This window comes from Heterodontus francisci, unplaced genomic scaffold (genome assembly GCF_036365525.1).
Source record: "Heterodontus francisci isolate sHetFra1 unplaced genomic scaffold, sHetFra1.hap1 HAP1_SCAFFOLD_830, whole genome shotgun sequence".
Taxonomy (NCBI): domain Eukaryota; kingdom Metazoa; phylum Chordata; class Chondrichthyes; order Heterodontiformes; family Heterodontidae; genus Heterodontus; species Heterodontus francisci.
This window is the reverse complement of record NW_027140960.1, coordinates 169,390-187,500: the sequence shown is the minus strand read 5'-3', so window position 1 is coordinate 187,500 and position 18,111 is coordinate 169,390. Positions and strand designations below refer to the sequence as shown.

The following is an 18,111-nucleotide window of genomic DNA, read 5'->3' as shown; positions in this document are numbered from 1 at the left end:
TCCTCTCTCTCTGATCCTCTCTCTCTGATCCTCTCTCCCTGATCCTCTCTCTCTGATCCTCTCTCTCTGATCCTCTCTCTCTGATCCTCTCTCTCTCTGATCCTCTCTCTCTGATCCTCTCTCTCTGATCCTCTCTCTCTCTGACCCTCTCTCTCTGACCCTCTCTCTCTGACCCTCTCTCTCTGACCCTCTCTCTCTGATCCCCTCTCTCTGATCCTCTGTCTCTGATCCTCTCTCTCTGATCCTCTCTCTCTCTGATCCTCTCTCTCTGATCCTCTCTCTCTGATCCTCTCTCTCTGATCCTCTCTCTCTCTGATCCTCTCTCTCTCTGATCCTCTCTCTCTCTGATCCTCTCTCTCTGATCCTCTCTCTCTCTGATCCTCTCTCTCTGATCCTCTCTCTCTGACCCTCTCTCTCTGATCCTCTCTCTCTCTGATCCTCTCTCTCTGATCCTCTCTCTCTCTGATCCTCTCTCTCTCTGATCCTCTCTCTCTCTGATCCTCTCTCTCTCTGATCCTCTCTCTCTGATCCTCTCTCTCTGATCCTCTCTCTCTGATCCTCTCTCTCTCTGACCCTCTCTCTCTGACCCTCTCTCTCTGACCCTCTCTCTCTGACCCTCTCTCTCTGATCCCCTCTCTCTGATCCTCTGTCTCTGATCCTCTGTCTCTGATCCTCTCTCTCTGATCCTCTCTCTCTGATCCTCTCTCTCTGATCCTCTCTCTCTCTGACCCTCTCTCTCTGACCCTCTCTCTCTGACCCTCTCTCTCTGATCCCCTCTCTCTGATCCTCTCTCTCTGATCCTCTCTCTCTGATCCTCTCTCTCTCTGACCCTCTCTCTCTGACCCTCTCTCTCTGATCCCCTCTCTCTGATCCTCTCTCTCTGACCCTCTCTCTCTGACCCTCTCTCTCTGATCCCCTCTCTCTGATCCTCTCTCTCTGATCCTCTCTCTCTGATCCTCTCTCTCTGATCCTCTCTCTCTGATCCTCTCTCTCTGATCCTCTCTCTCTCTGATCCTCTCTCTCTGATCCTCTCTCTCTGATCCTCTCTCTCTGATCCTCTCTCTCTGATCCTCTCTCTCTGATCCTCTCTCTCTAATCTTCGGAGTTTGTTTTGAGTAGGAGATCGATATTCAGCTTGATGGAGCTCAGTGTTTGCGAATCCTCCTTTGGGAGCTACATGATTACAGGATATCGTCAGACAAGGGCGAGCGAGATGGGGGAGACCGGCTCATCGCAAAGACCCAGATCTGGGTGAGAGGCACCGGTGCTGTTCGATCCTGATATTGTTCTCCCTATCCCTCCCTCCCCACATCCCTCTCTCTCTCTCTCCCTCTCTCCCCACATCCCTCTCTCTCTCCCTCTCTGTCCCCCCACATCCCTCTCTCTCTCCCTCTCTGTCCCCCCACATCCCTCTCTCTCTCCCCACATCCCTCTCTCTCTCTCTCTCTCTCTCCCCACATCCCTCTCTCTCTCTCCCTCTCTCCCCACATCCCTCTCTCTCTCTCCCTCTCTCCCTCCCCGCATCCCTCTCTCTCTCCCTCTCTGTCCCCCACATCCCTCTCTCTCTCCCCACATCCCTCTCTCTCTCTCTCTCTCTCCCCACATCCCTCTCTCTCTCGCCCTCTCTCCCCACATCCCTCTCTCTCTCCCTCTCTCTCTCCACACATCCCTCTCTCTCTCTCCCTCTCTCTGCACATCCCTCTCCCTCCCTCCCCACATCCCCCTCTCTCTCCTTCTCTCTCCACATCCCTCTCTTTCTCTCCCTCTCCCCACATCTCTCGCCCTCTCTCCCCCTCCCCACTTCCCTCGCTCTCTCTCGCTCTCCCCACATCCCCCCTCTATCTCCCTCTCCACACATCCCTCTCTCTCTCCCCCACACCCCCACATCCCCCTCTCTCTATCTCCCTCTCCCCACATCCCATCTCTCACTCTCTCTCTCCCCACATCCCCCCTCTATCTCCCTCTCCACACATCCCTCTCTCTCTCCCCCTCACCCCCACATCCCCCTCTCTCTATCTCCCTCTCCCCACATCCCATCTCTCACTCTCTCTCTCCCCACATCCCCCCTCTATCTCCCTCTTCACACATCCCTCTCTCTCTCCCCCTCACCCCCACATCCCCCTCTCTATCTCCCTCTCCCCACATCCCATCTCTCACTCTCTCTCTCCCCACATCCCCCCTCTATCTCCCTCTTCACACATCCCTCTCTCTCTCCCCCTCACCCCCACATCCCCCTCTCTCTATCTCCCTCTCCCCACATCCCATCTCTCACTCTCTCTCTCCCCACATCCCCCCTCTATCTCCCTCTCCACACATCCCTCTCTCTCTCCCCCTCACCCCCACATCCCCCTCTCTCTATCTCCCTCTCCCCACATCCCATCTCTCACTCTCTCTCTCCCCACATCCCCCCTCTATCTCCCTCTCCACACATCCCTCTCTCTCTCCCCCTCACCCCCACATCCCCCTCTCTCTATCTCCCTCTCCCCACATCCCATCTCTCACTCTCTCTCTCCCCACATCCCCCCTCTATCTCCCTCTCCACACATCCCTCTCTCTCTCCCCCTCACCCCCACATCCCCCTCTCTCTATCTCCCTCTCCCCACATCCCATCTCTCACTCTCTCTCTCCCCACATCCCCCCTCTATCTCCCTCTCCACACATCCCTCTCTCTCTCCCCCTCACCCCCACATCCCCCTCTCTCTATCTCCCTCTCCCCACATCCCATCTCTCACTCTCTCTCTCCCCACATCCCCCCTCTATCTCCCTCTCCACACATCCCTCTCTCTCTCCCCATGTCCCTCTCTCTCTCTCCCCCTCCCCCCACATCCCTCTGTCTCTCTCCCCCTCTCTCCACATCCCTCCCCTCCACTCTCCCCTCCTTCTCTCTCTCACGCTCTGCCTCCCTCCTTCCTCCCACTAAATTCCCTCTCCCCTCTCTGCTTCTCTCTCTTTCATTCCCCCTCTCCCTCCTTCTCTTCCTGTGTCTATCTCTGCCGAGCTCTCGATCTCTCTGGCCCACCGTACTAATGACCTCACATCTACAACTAAAGAGAGCAACTTACTGGAAATCGAGGCCTTGTCAATAAGAAATTTCCATCCACTGTGACAATTAAACCAATATCGATTGGATGAAGATATCAGCAGGTTACTGAGGGAAAAATGCATGGGGATATTTAAACTCAGCTCTTAGTGCAACACCCTGCCCCTGTACCCAGTACTGAGGGAGTGCCGCACTGTCAGAGGGTCAGTACTGAGGGAGTGCCGCACTGTCAGAGGGTCAGTACTGAGGGAGTGCCGCACTGTCGGAGGGTCAGTACTGAGGGAGTGCCGCACTGTCAGAGGGTCAGTACTGAGGGAGTGCCGCACTGTCGGAGGGTCAGTACTGAGGGAGTGCTGCACTGTTGGAGGGTCACTACTGAGGGAGAACCGCACTGTCGGAGGGTCAGTAATGAGGGAGCGCCGCCTAGTCAGAGAGTCAGTACTGAGGGAGTGCCGCACTGTCGGAGGGTCAGTACTGAGGGTGTGTCGCACTGTCAGAGGGTCAGTACTGAGGGAGCACCGCACTGTCGGAGGGTCAGTACTGAGGGAGTGCCGCACTGTCGGAGGGTCAGTACTGAGGGAGTGCCGCACTGTCGGAGGGTCAGTACTGAGGGAGTGCCGCACTGTCGGAGGGTCAGTACTGAGGGTGTGTCGCACTGTCAGAGGGTCAGTACTGAGGGAGCACCGCACTGTCGGAGGGTCAGTACTGAGGGAGTGCCGCACTGTCAGAGGGTCAGTACTGAGGGAGTGCCGCACTGTCGGAGGGTCAGTACTGAGGGAGTGCCGCACTGTCGGAGGGTCAGTACTGAGGGAGTGCCGCACTGTCAGAGGGTCAGTACTGAGGGAGTGCCGCACTGTCGGAGGGTCAGTACTGAGGGAGTGCCGCACTGTCGGAGGGTCAGTACTGAGGGAGTGCCGCACTGTCGGAGGGTCAGTACTGAGGGAGTGCCGCACTGTCGGAGTGTCAGTACTGAGGGAGTGCTGCACTGTTGGAGGGTCACTACTGAGGGAGAACCGCACTGTCGGAGGGTCAGTAATGAGGGAGTGCCGCACTGTCGGAGTGTCAGTACTGAGGGAGCGCCGCAGTGTTGGAGTGTCAGTACCGAGGGAGTGTCGCACTGTTGGAGGGTCAGTACTGAGGGAGTGTCACACTGTCGGAGGGTCAGTACTGAGGGAGCGCCGCACTGAGACCGAGACAGAGCGAGAGACAGACAGAGAGAGAAAGAGACAAAGAGGGAGAAAGTGAGAGAGAGAGAGAGAAAGTCAGAGAGAGAGAGAGAGAGACAGAGAGACAGAGTGAGAGAGACAGAGAGAGAGAGCTGGACAGAGAGAGAGACTGTGACAGTGAGAAAGAGTCATAAAGAGATACAGAGGGAGACAGAGAGAGAGAAGAGAGAGACAGTGAGAGAGATTGAGACACACAGAGGGAGAAAGTGAGAGAGAGTCAGAGACAGAGAGAGAGGCAGAGAGAGGCAGAGAGAGACAGAGAGAGACAGAGAGAGAGAAGAGAGAGACAGAGAGAGAGAGAGAGACACACAGAGGGAGAAAGTGAGAGAGAGACAGAGAGGGAGAGAGACAGTGAGAGGGAGAGAGACAGTGAGAGAGAGAGAGACAGTGAGAGAGAGAGTGACAGAGAGAGAGAGAGTGACAGAGAGAGGTAGAAATGGGATCAGGACTAAGACTGTGAGAAACGCTAATTTTTTTTGTGAGAAGTGGATTTCAGAATAAACAGACAAGGGGAAAACTGGAGGCAAAAACAAAACCAACAGCTATCGGTACAGAGAGAGAGGGGGCGGGAGAGAGTAGGGAGGAAGAGAGAGAGAGGGAAGGAGAGATGGAGAAGTGAGGAGAGACAGAGCGAGAAAGGCTGGGAGAGGGAGACAGAGAGAGACAGACAGAGAGACAGAGAGAGGGAGAGAAAGGGGGAAGGCAGAGAGAGGGAGTGGGAGAGAGAGACAGAGACAGAGAGATAGAGAGAGACAGGGACAGGGACACAGGGAGAGGGAGAGAGGGAGTGATATGGAGAGAAAGACAGAGTGAGAAAAAGAGAGAGGGAGAGAGAGACAGAGAGACAGAGAGAGGCAGGGAGAGAGAGACAGCGAGAGAGAGAGAGACAGAGAGAGAGAGACACAGAGACAGAGAGAGGGAGAGAGACACAGAGACAGAGATAGAGACAGAGAGAGGGAGTCAGTGAAAGAGAAAGAGAAAGAGAGAGCCTGACACTTATGTATTCTACATAAAAACAACCCGAACGCCTCGATTAGATTCCAGTCTGTAACTCACTCCCGGGTATCTGTTATTCTATATATAAACCCCCCGAACCCCTCGATTAGATTCCAGTCTGTAACTCACTCCCGGGTATCTGTTATTCTATATATAAACCCCCCGAACCCCTCGATTAGATTCCAGTCTGTAACTCACTTCCGGGTATCTGTTATTCTATAAATAAACCCCCCGAACCCCTCGATTAGATTCCAGTCTGTAACTCACTCCCGGGTATCTGTTATTCTATATATAAACCCCCCAAACCCCTCGATTAGATTCCAGTCTGTAACTCACTCCCGGGTATCTGTTATTCTATATATAAACCACCCGAACCCCTCGATTAGATTCCAGTCTGTAACTCACTCCCGGGTATCTGTTATTCTATATATAAACCTCCCCGAACCCCTCGATTAGATTCCAGTCTGTAACTCACTCCCGGGTATCTGTTATTCTATATATAAACCCCCCCGAACCCCTCGATTAGATTCCAGTCTGTAACTCACTCCCGGGTATCTGTTATTCTATATATAAACCACCCCGAACCCCTCGATTAGATTCCAGTCTGTAACTCACGCCCGGGTATCTGTTATTCTATATATAAACCACCCCGAACCCCTCGATTAGATTCCAGTCTGTAACTCACTCCCGGGTATCTGTTATTCTATATATAAACCACCCCGAACCCCTCGATTAGATTCCAGTCTGTAACTCACTCCTGGGTATCTGTTATTCTATATATAAACCCCCCCGAACCCCTCGATTAGATTCCAGTCTGTAACTCACTCCCGGGTATCTGTTATTCTATATATAAACCCCCCCGAACCCCTCGATTAGATTCCAGTCTGTAACTCACTCCCGGGTATCTGTTATTCTATATATAAACACCCCCGAACCCCTCGATTAGATTCCAGTCTGTAACTCACTCCAGGGTATCTGTTATTCTATATATAAACCACCCGAACCCCTCGATTAGATTCCAGTCTGTAACTCACTCCCGGGTATCTGTTATTCTGTATATAAACCCCCCGAACCCCTCGATTAGATTCCAGTCTGTAACTCACTCCCGGGTATCTGTTATTCTATATATAAACCCCCCGAACCCCTCGATTAGATTCCAGTCTGTAACTCACTCCCGGGTATCTGTTATTCTATATATAAACCCCCTGAACCCCTCGATTAGATTCCAGTCTGTAACTCACTCCCGGGTATCTGTTATTCTGTATATAAACCCCCCTGAACCCCTCGATTAGATTCCAGTCTGTAACTCACTCCCGGGTATCTGTTATTCTGTATATAAACCCCCCTGAACCCCTCGATTAGATTGCAGTCTGTAACTCACTCCCGGGTATCGGTTATTCTATATATAAACACCCCCGAACCCCTCGATTAGATTCCAGTCTGTAACTCACTCCCGGGTATCTGTTATTCTGTATATAAACCCCCCTGAACCCCTCGATTAGATTCCAGTCTGTAACTCACTCCCGGGTATCTGTTATTCTGTATATAAACCCCCCTGAACCCCTCGATTAGATTCCAGTCTGTAACTCACTCCCGGGTATCTGTTATTCTATATATAAACCACCCGAACCCCTCGATTAGATTCCAGTCTGTAACTCACTCCCGGGTATCTGTTATTCTATATATAAACCCCCCGAACCCCTCGATTAGATTCCAGTCTGTAACTCACTCCCGGGTATCTGTTATTCTATATATACACCCCCCGAACCCCTCGATTAGATTCCAGTCTGTAACTCACTCCCGGGTATCTGTTATTCTATATATAAACCCCCCGAACCCCTCGATTAGATTCCAGTCTGTAACTCACTCCCGGGTATCTGTTATTCTATATATAAACCCCCCGAACTCCTCGATTAGATTCCAGTCTGTAACTCACTCCCGGGTATCTGTTATTCTATATATAAACCACCCCGAACCCCTCGATTAGATTCCAGTCTATAACTCACTCCCGGGTATCTGTTATTCTATATATAAACCACCCGAACCCCTCGATTAGATTCCAGTCTGTAACTCACTCCCGGGTATCTGTTATTCTATATATAAACCCCCCCAAACCCCTCGATTAGATTCCAGTCTGTAACTCACTCCCGAGTATCTGTTATTCTACATAAAAACAACCCGAACCCCTCGATTAAATTCCAGTCTGTAACTCACTCCCGGGTATCTGTTCTTCTATATATAAACCCCCCGAACCCCTCGATTAGATTCCAGTCTGTAACTCACTCCCGAGTATCTGTTATTCTACATAAAAACAACCCGAACCCCTCGATTAAATTCCAGTCTGTAACTCACTCCCGGGTATCTGTTATTCTATATAAAAACAACCCGAACCCCTCGATTAAATTCCAGTCTGTAACTCACTCCCGAGTATCTGTTATTCTACATAAAAACAACCCGAACCCCTCGATTAGATTCCAGTCTGTAACTCACTCCCGGGTATCTGTTATTCTATATATAAACCCCCCGAACCCCTCGATTAGATTCCAGTCTGTAACTCACTCCCGGGTATCTGTTATTCTACATAAAAACAACCCGAACCCCTCGATTAAATTCCAGTCTGTAACTCACTCCCGGGTATCTGTTATTCTATATATAAACCCCCCGAACCCCTCGATTAGATTCCAGTCTGTAACTCACTCCCGAGTATCTGTTATTCTACATAAAAACAACCCGAACCCCTCGATTAAATTCCAGTCTGTAACTCACTCCCGGGTATCTGTTATTCTATATAAAAACAACCCGAACCCCTCGATTAAATTCCAGTCTGTAACTCACTCCCGAGTATCTGTTATTCTACATAAAAACAACCCGAACCCCTCGATTAGATTCCAGTCTGTAACTCACTCCCGGGTATCTGTTATTCTATATATAAACCCCCCGAACCCCTCGATTAGATTCCAGTCTGTAACTCACTCCCGGGTATCTGTTATTCTACATAAAAACAACCCGAACCCCTCGATTAAATTCCAGTCTGTAACTCACTCCCGGGTATCTGTTATTCTATATATAAACCCCCCGAACCCCTCGATTAGATTCCAGTCTGTAACTCACTCCCGGGTATCTGTTATTCTACATAAAAACAACCCGAACCCCTCGATTAGATTCCAGTCTGTAACTCACTCCCGGGTATCTGTTATTCTATATATAAACCCCCCGAACCCCTCGATTAGATTCCAGTCTATAACTCACTCCCGGGTATCTGTTATTCTACATAAAAACAACCCGAACCCCTCGATTAAATTCCAGTCTGTAACTCACTCCCGGGTATCTGTTATTCTGTATATAAACCCCCCTGAACCCCTCGATTAGATTCCAGTCTGTAACTCACTCCCGGGTATCTGTTATTCTGTATATAAACCCCCCTGAACCCCTCGATTAGATTGCAGTCTGTAACTCACTCCCGGGTATCGGTTATTCTATATATAAACACCCCCGAACCCCTCGATTAGATTCCAGTCTGTAACTCACTCCCGGGTATCTGTTATTCTGTATATAAACCCCCCTGAACCCCTCGATTAGATTCCAGTCTGTAACTCACTCCCGGGTATCTGTTATTCTGTATATAAACCCCCCTGAACCCCTCGATTAGATTCCAGTCTGTAACTCACTCCCGGGTATCTGTTATTCTATATATAAACCACCCGAACCCCTCGATTAGATTCCAGTCTGTAACTCACTCCCGGGTATCTGTTATTCTATATATAAACCCCCCGAACCCCTCGATTAGATTCCAGTCTGTAACTCACTCCCGGGTATCTGTTATTCTATATATACACCCCCCGAACCCCTCGATTAGATTCCAGTCTGTAACTCACTCCCGGGTATCTGTTATTCTATATATAAACCCCCCGAACCCCTCGATTAGATTCCAGTCTGTAACTCACTCCCGGGTATCTGTTATTCTATATATAAACCCCCCGAACTCCTCGATTAGATTCCAGTCTGTAACTCACTCCCGGGTATCTGTTATTCTATATATAAACCACCCCGAACCCCTCGATTAGATTCCAGTCTATAACTCACTCCCGGGTATCTGTTATTCTATATATAAACCACCCGAACCCCTCGATTAGATTCCAGTCTGTAACTCACTCCCGGGTATCTGTTATTCTATATATAAACCCCCCCAAACCCCTCGATTAGATTCCAGTCTGTAACTCACTCCCGAGTATCTGTTATTCTACATAAAAACAACCCGAACCCCTCGATTAAATTCCAGTCTGTAACTCACTCCCGGGTATCTGTTATTCTATATATAAACCCCCCGAACCCCTCGATTAGATTCCAGTCTGTAACTCACTCCCGAGTATCTGTTATTCTACATAAAAACAACCCGAACCCCTCGATTAAATTCCAGTCTGTAACTCACTCCCGGGTATCTGTTATTCTATATAAAAACAACCCGAACCCCTCGATTAAATTCCAGTCTGTAACTCACTCCCGAGTATCTGTTATTCTACATAAAAACAACCCGAACCCCTCGATTAGATTCCAGTCTGTAACTCACTCCCGGGTATCTGTTATTCTATATATAAACCCCCCGAACCCCTCGATTAGATTCCAGTCTGTAACTCACTCCCGGGTATCTGTTATTCTACATAAAAACAACCCGAACCCCTCGATTAAATTCCAGTCTGTAACTCACTCCCGGGTATCTGTTATTCTATATATAAACCCCCCGAACCCCTCGATTAGATTCCAGTCTGTAACTCACTCCCGAGTATCTGTTATTCTACATAAAAACAACCCGAACCCCTCGATTAAATTCCAGTCTGTAACTCACTCCCGGGTATCTGTTATTCTATATAAAAACAACCCGAACCCCTCGATTAAATTCCAGTCTGTAACTCACTCCCGAGTATCTGTTATTCTACATAAAAACAACCCGAACCCCTCGATTAGATTCCAGTCTGTAACTCACTCCCGGGTATCTGTTATTCTATATATAAACCCCCCGAACCCCTCGATTAGATTCCAGTCTGTAACTCACTCCCGGGTATCTGTTATTCTACATAAAAACAACCCGAACCCCTCGATTAAATTCCAGTCTGTAACTCACTCCCGGGTATCTGTTATTCTATATATAAACCCCCCGAACCCCTCGATTAGATTCCAGTCTGTAACTCACTCCCGGGTATCTGTTATTCTACATAAAAACAACCCGAACCCCTCGATTAGATTCCAGTCTGTAACTCACTCCCGGGTATCTGTTATTCTATATATAAACCCCCCGAACCCCTCGATTAGATTCCAGTCTATAACTCACTCCCGGGTATCTGTTATTCTACATAAAAACAACCCGAACCCCTCGATTAAATTCCAGTCTGTAACTCACTCCCGGGTATCTGTTATTCTATATATAAACCCCCCGAACCCCTCGATTAGATTCCAGTCTGTAACTCACTCCTGGGTATCTGTTATTCTATATATAAACCCCCTGAACCCCTCGATTAGATTCCAGTCTGTAACTCACTCCCGGGTATCTGTTATTCTGTATATAAACCCCCCTGAACCCCTCGATTAGATTCCAGTCTGTAACTCACTCCCGGGTATCTGTTATTCTATATATAAACCACCCGAACCCCTCGATTAGATTCCAGTCTGTAACTCACTCCCGGGTATCTGTTATTCTATACATAAACCCCCCCGAACTCCTCGATTAGATTCCAGTCTGTAACTCACTCGCGGGTATCTGTTATTCTATATATAAACCACCCGAACCCCTCGATTAGATTCCAGTCTGTAACTCACTCCCGGGTATCTGTTAATCTATATATAAACCCCCCCGAACTCCTCGATTAGATTCCAGTCTGTAACTCACTCCCGGGTATCTGTTATTCTATATATAAACCACCCGAACCCCTCGATTAGATTCCAGTCTGTAACTCACTCCCGGGTATCTGTTATTCTGTATATAAACCCCCCTGAACCCCTCGATTAGATTCCAGTCTGTAACTCACTCCCGGGTATCTGTTATTCTATACATAAACCCCCCCGAACTCCTCGATTAGATTCCAGTCTGTAACTCACTCGCGGGTATCTGTTATTCTATATATAAACCACCCGAACCCCTCAATTAGATTCCAGTCTGTAACTCACTCCCGGGTATCTGTTAATCTATATATAAACCCCCCCGAACTCCTCGATTAGATTCCAGTCTGTAACTCACTCCCGGGTATCTGTTATTCTGTATATAAACCCCCCTGAACCCCTAAATTAGATTCCAGTCTGTAACTCACTCCCGGGTATCTGTTATTCTATACATAAACCACCCGAACCCCTCGATTAGATTCCAGTCTGTAACTCACTCGCGGGTATCTGTTATTCTATATATAAACCCCCCGAACCCCTCGATTAGATTCCAGTCTGTAACTCACTCCCGGGTATCTGTTATTCTGTATATAAACCCCCCTGAACCCCTCGATTAGATTCCAGTCTGTAACTCACTCCCGGGTATCTGTTATTCTATACATAAACCACCCGAACCCCTCGATTAGATTCCAGTCTGTAACTCACTCGCGGGTATCTGTTATTCTATATATAAACCCCCCGAACCCCTCGATTAGATTCCAGTCTGTAACTCACTCCCGGGTATCTGTTATTCTATATATAAACCCCCCCGAACCCCTCGATTAGATTCCAGTCTGTAACTCACTCCCGGGTATCTGTTATTCTATATATAAACCCCCCCGAACCCCTCGATTAGATTCCAGTCTGTAACTCACTCGCGGGTATCTGTTATTCTATATATAAACCCCCCGAACCCCTCGGTTAGATTCCAGTCTGTAACTCACTCGCGGGTATCTGTTATTCAATAGATAAACCCCCCGAACCCCTCGATTAGATTCCAGTCTGTAACTCACTCCCGGGTATCTGTTATTCTATATATAAACCCCCCCCGAACCCCTCGATTAGATTCCAGTCTGTAACTCACTCCCGGGTATCTGTTATTCTATATATAAACCCCCCGAACCCCTCGATTAGATTCCAGTCTGTAACTCACTCCCGGGTATCTGTTATTCTATATATAAACACCCCGAACCCCTCGATTAGATTCCAGTCTGTAACTCACTCCCGGGTATCTGTTATTCTATATATAAACCCCCCGAACCCCTCGATTAGATTCCAGTCTGTAACTCACTCCCGGGTATCTGTTATTCTATATATAAACCCCCCGAACCGCTCGATTAGATTCCAGTCTGTAACTCACTCCCGGGTATCTGTTATTCTATATATAAACGCCCCTGAACCCCTCGATTAGATTCCAGTCTGTAACTCACTCCCGGGTATCTGTTATTCTATATATAAACCCCCCGAACCCCTCGATTAGATTCCAGTCTGTAACTCACTCCCGGGTATCTGTTATTCTACATAAAAACAACCCGAACCCCTCGATTAAATTCCAGTCTGTAACTCACTCCCGGGTATCTGTTATTCTATATATAAACCCCCCGAACCCCTCGATTAGATTCCAGTCTGTAACTGCCTCCCGGGTATCTGTTATTCTACATAAAAACAACCCGAACCCCTCGATTAAATTCCAGTCTGTAACTCACTCCCGGGTATCTGTTATTCTATATATAAACCCCCCGAACCCCTCGATTAGATTCCAGTCTGTAACTCACTCCCGGGTATCTGTTATTCTACATAAAAACAACCCGAACCCCTCGATTAGATTCCAGTCTGTAACTCACTCCCGGGTATCTGTTATTCTATATATAAACCCCCCGAACCCCTCGATTAGATTCCAGTCTATAACTCACTCCCGGGTATCTGTTATTCAACATAAAAACAACCCGAACCCCTCGATTAAATTCCAGTCTGTAACTCACTCCCGGGTATCTGTTATTCTATATATAAACCCCCCGAACCCCTCGATTAGATTCCAGTCTGTAACTCACTCCTGGGTATCTGTTATTCTATATATAAACCCCCTGAACCCCTCGATTAGATTCCAGTCTGTAACTCACTCCCGGGTATCTGTTATTCTGTATATAAACCCCCCTGAACCCCTCGATTAGATTCCAGTCTGTAACTCACTCCCGGGTATCTGTTATTCTATATATAAACCACCCGAACCCCTCGATTAGATTCCAGTCTGTAACTCACTCCCGGGTATCTGTTATTCTATACATAAACCCCCCCGAACTCCTCGATTAGATTCCAGTCTGTAACTCACTCGCGGGTATCTGTTATTCTATATATAAACCACCCGAACCCCTCGATTAGATTCCAGTCTGTAACTCTTTCCCGGGTATCTGTTAATCTATATATAAACCCCCCCGAACTCCTCGATTAGATTCCAGTCTGTAACTCACTCCCGGGTATCTGTTATTCTATATATAAACCACCCGAACCCCTCGATTAGATTCCAGTCTGTAACTCACTCCCGGGTATCTGTTATTCTGTATATAAACCCCCCTGAACCCCTCGATTAGATTCCAGTCTGTAACTCACTCCCGGGTATCTGTTATTCTATATATAAACCCCCCGAACCCCTCGATTAGATTCCAGTCTGTAACTCACTCCCGGGTATCTGTTATTCTATATATAAACCCCCCCGAACCCCTCGATTAGATTCCAGTCTGTAACTCACTCGCGGGTATCTGTTATTCTATATATAAACCACCCGAACCCCTCAATTAGATTCCAGTCTGTAACTCACTCCCGGGTATCTGTTAATCTATATATAAACCCCCCCGAACTCCTCGATTAGATTCCAGTCTGTAACTCACTCCCGGGTATCTGTTATTCTGTATATAAACCCCCCTGAACCCCTAGATTAGATTCCAGTCTGTAACTCACTCCCGGGTATCTGTTATTCTATACATAAACCACCCGAACCCCTCGATTAGATTCCAGTCTGTAACTCACTCGCGGGTATCTGTTATTCTATATATAAACCCCCCGAACCCCTCGATTAGATTCCAGTCTGTAACTCACTCCCGGGTATCTGTTATTCTGTATATAAACCCCCCTGAACCCCTCGATTAGATTCCAGTCTGTAACTCACTCCCGGGTATCTGTTATTCTATACATAAACCACCCGAACCCCTCGATTAGATTCCAGTCTGTAACTCACTCGCGGGTATCTGTTATTCTATATATAAACCCCCCGAACCCCTCGATTAGATTCCAGTCTGTAACTCACTCCCGGGTATCTGTTATTCTATATATAAACCCCCCCGAACCCCTCGATTAGATTCCAGTCTGTAACTCACTCCCGGGTATCTGTTATTCTATATATAAACCCCCCCGAACCCCTCGATTAGATTCCAGTCTGTAACTCACTCGCGGGTATCTGTTATTCTATATATAAACCCCCCGAACCCCTCGATTAGATTCCAGTCTGTAACTCACTCGCGGGTATCTGTTATTCTATAGATAAACCCCCCGAACCCCTCGATTAGATTCCAGTCTGTAACTCACTCCCGGGTATCTGTTATTCTATATATAAACCCCCCCCGAACCCCTCGATTAGATTCCAGTCTGTAACTCACTCCCGGGTATCTGTTATTCTATATATAAACCCCCCGAACCCCTCGATTAGATTCCAGTCTGTAACTCACTCCCGGGTATCTGTTATTCTATATATAAACACCCCGAACCCCTCGATTAGATTCCAGTCTGTAACTCACTCCCGGGTATCTGTTATTCTATATATAAACCCCCCGAACCCCTCGATTAGATTCCAGTCTGTAACTCACTCCCGGGTATCTGTTATTCTATATATAAACCCCCCGAACCGCTCGATTAGATTCCAGTCTGTAACTCACTCCCGGGTATCTGTTATTCTATATATAAACCCCCCTGAACCCCTCGATTAGATTCCAGTCTGTAACTCACTCCCGGGTATCTGTTATTCTATATATAAACCCCCCTGAACCTCTCGATTAGATTCCAGTCTGCAACTCACTCCCGGGTATCTGTTATTCTATATATAAACCCCCCGAACCCCTCGATTAGATTCCAGTCTGTAACTCACTCCCGGGTATCTGTTATTCTATATATAAACCCCCTGAACACCTCGATTAGATTCCAGTCTGTAACTCACTCCCGGGTATCTGTTAATCTATATATAAACCCCCCCGAACCCCTCGATTAGATTCCAGTCTGTAACTCACTCCCGGGTATCTGTTATTCTATATATAAACCACCCCGAACCCCTCGATTAGATTCCAGTCTGTGACTCACTCCCGGGTATCTGTTATTCTATATATAAACACCCTGAACCCCTCGATTAGATTCCAGTCTGTAACTCACTCCCGGGTATCTGTTATTCTATATATAAACACCCCGAACCCCTCGATTAGATTCCAGTCTGTAACTCACTCCCGGGTATCTGTTATTCTATATATAAACCCCCCGAACCCCTCGATTAGATTCCAGTCTGTAACTCACTCCCGGGTATCTGTTATTCTATATATAAACCCCCCCGAACCCCTCGATTAGATTCCAGTCTGTAACTCACTCCCGGGTATCTGTTATTCTATATATAAACCCCCCGAACCCCTCGATTAGATTCCAGTCTGTAACTCACTCCCGGGTATCTGTTATTCTATATATAAACACCCCGAACCCCTCGATTAGATTCCAGTCTGTAACTCACTCCCGGGTATCTGTTATTCTATATATAAACCCCCCGAACCCCTCGATTAGATTCCAGTCTGTAACTCACTCCCGGGTATCTGTTATTCTATATATAAACCCCCCGAACCCCTCGATTAGATTCCAGTCTGTAACTCACTCCCGGGTATCTGTTATTCTATATATAAACCCCCCTGAACCCCTCGATTAGATTCCAGTCTGTAACTCACTCCCGGGTATCTGTTATTCTATATATAAACCCCCCCGAACCTCTCGATTAGATTCCAGTCTGTAACTCACTCCCGGGTATCTGTTATTCTATATATAAACCCCCCGAACCCCTCGATTAGATTCCAGTCTGTAACTCACTCCCGGGTATCTGTTATTCTATATATAAACCCCCTGAACACCTCGATTAGATTCCAGTCTGTAACTCACTCCCGGGTATCTGTTAATCTATCTATAAACCCCCCCGAACCCCTCGATTAGATTCCAGTCTGTAACTCACTCCCGGGTATCTGTTATTCTACATATAAACCACCCCGAACCCCTCGATTAGATTCCAGTCTGTAACTCACTCCCGGGTATCTGTTATTCTATATATAAACCCCCCGAACCCCTCGATTAGATTCCAGTCTGTAACTCACTCCCGGGTATCTGTTATTCTATATATAAACCACCCGAACCCCTCGATTAGATTCCAGTCTGTAACTCACTCCCGGGTATCTGTTATTCTATATATAAACCCCCCCGAACCCCTCGATTAGATTCCAGTCTGTAACTCACTCCCGGGTATCTGTTATTCTATATATAAACCACCCCGAACCCCTCGATTAGATTCCAGTCTGTAACTCACTCCCGGGTATCTGTTATTCTATATATAAACCCCCCCGAACCCCTCGATTAGATTCCAGTCTGTAACTCACTTCCGGGTATCTGTTATTCTATATATAAACCACCCGAACCCCTCGATTAGATTCCAGTCTGTAACTCACTCCCGGGTATCTGTTATTCTATATATAAACCACCCCGAACCCCTCGGTTAGATTCCAGTCTGTAACTCACTCCCAGGTATCTGTTATTCTATATATAAACCACCCCGAACTCCTCGATTAGATTCCAGTCTGTAACTCACTCCCGGGTATCTGTTATTCTATATATAAACCACCCTGAACCCCTCGATTAGATTCCAGTCTGTAACTCACTCCCGGGTATCTGTTATTCTATATATAAACCCCCCCCGAACCCCTCGATTAGATTCCAGTCTGTAACTCACTCCCGGGTATCTGTTATTCTATATATAAACCACCCGAACCCCTCGATTAGATTCCAGTCTGTAACTCACTCCCGGGTATCTGTTATTCTATATATAAACCCCCTGAACCCCTCGATTAGATTCCAGTCTGTAACTCACTCCCGGGTATCTGTTATTCTATATATAAACCCCCTGAACCCCTCGATTAGATTCCAGTCTGTAACTCACTCCCGGGTATCTGTTATTCTATATATAAACCCCCCGAACCCCTCGATTAGATTCCAGTCTGCAACTCACTCCCGGGTATCTGTTATTCTATATATAAACCCCCCGAACCCCTCGATTAGATTCCAGTCTGTAACTCACTCCCGGGTGTCTGTTCTTCTATATATAAACCCACCCAAACCCCTCGATTAGATTCCAGTCTGTAACTCACTCCCAGGTATCTGTTATTCTATATATAAACCCCCGAACCCCTCGATTAGATTCCAGTCTGTAACTCACTCCCGGGTATCTGTTATTCTATATATAAACCACCCCGAACCCCTCGATTAGATTCCAGTCTGTAACTCACTCCTGGGTATCTGTTATTCTATATATAAACCCCCCGAACCCCTCGATTAGATTCCAGTCTGTAACTCACTCCCGGGTATCTGTTATTCTATATATAAACCCCCCGAACCCCTCGATTAGATTCCAGTCTGTAACTCACTCGCGGGTATCTGTTATTCTATATATAAACCCCCCCGAACCCCTCGATTAGATTCCAGTCTGTAACTCACTCCCGGGTATCTGTTATTCTATATATAAACCCCCCGAACCCCTCGATTAGATTCCAGTCTGTAACTCACTCCCGGGTATCTGTTATTCTATATATAAACCCCCCCGAACTCCTCGATTAGATTCCAGTCTGTAACTCACTCCCAGGTGTCTGTTATTCTATATAT

At 47.5% G+C, this 18,111-nt stretch overlaps 1 protein-coding gene across 5 annotated transcripts in view; it reads left to right on the top strand.

Annotated features, from left to right (window-relative positions):
• Nucleotides 1-18,111, top strand: part of LOC137361518 (active breakpoint cluster region-related protein-like) — a 185,989-nt gene that overhangs the window by 132,012 nt on the left and 35,866 nt on the right. For 4 of the 5 annotated variants that reach the window (XM_068026349.1, XM_068026348.1, XM_068026347.1 and 1 more), the window contains one exon: nt 1,120-1,251. The exons of the other annotated variant lie outside the window; for it this stretch is intronic. In XM_068026349.1, coding sequence (XP_067882450.1) covers nt 1,120-1,251 — 132 coding nt within the window. The remainder of the gene's footprint in view (nt 1-1,119; nt 1,252-18,111) is intronic. 5 annotated transcript variants of the gene reach the window in all.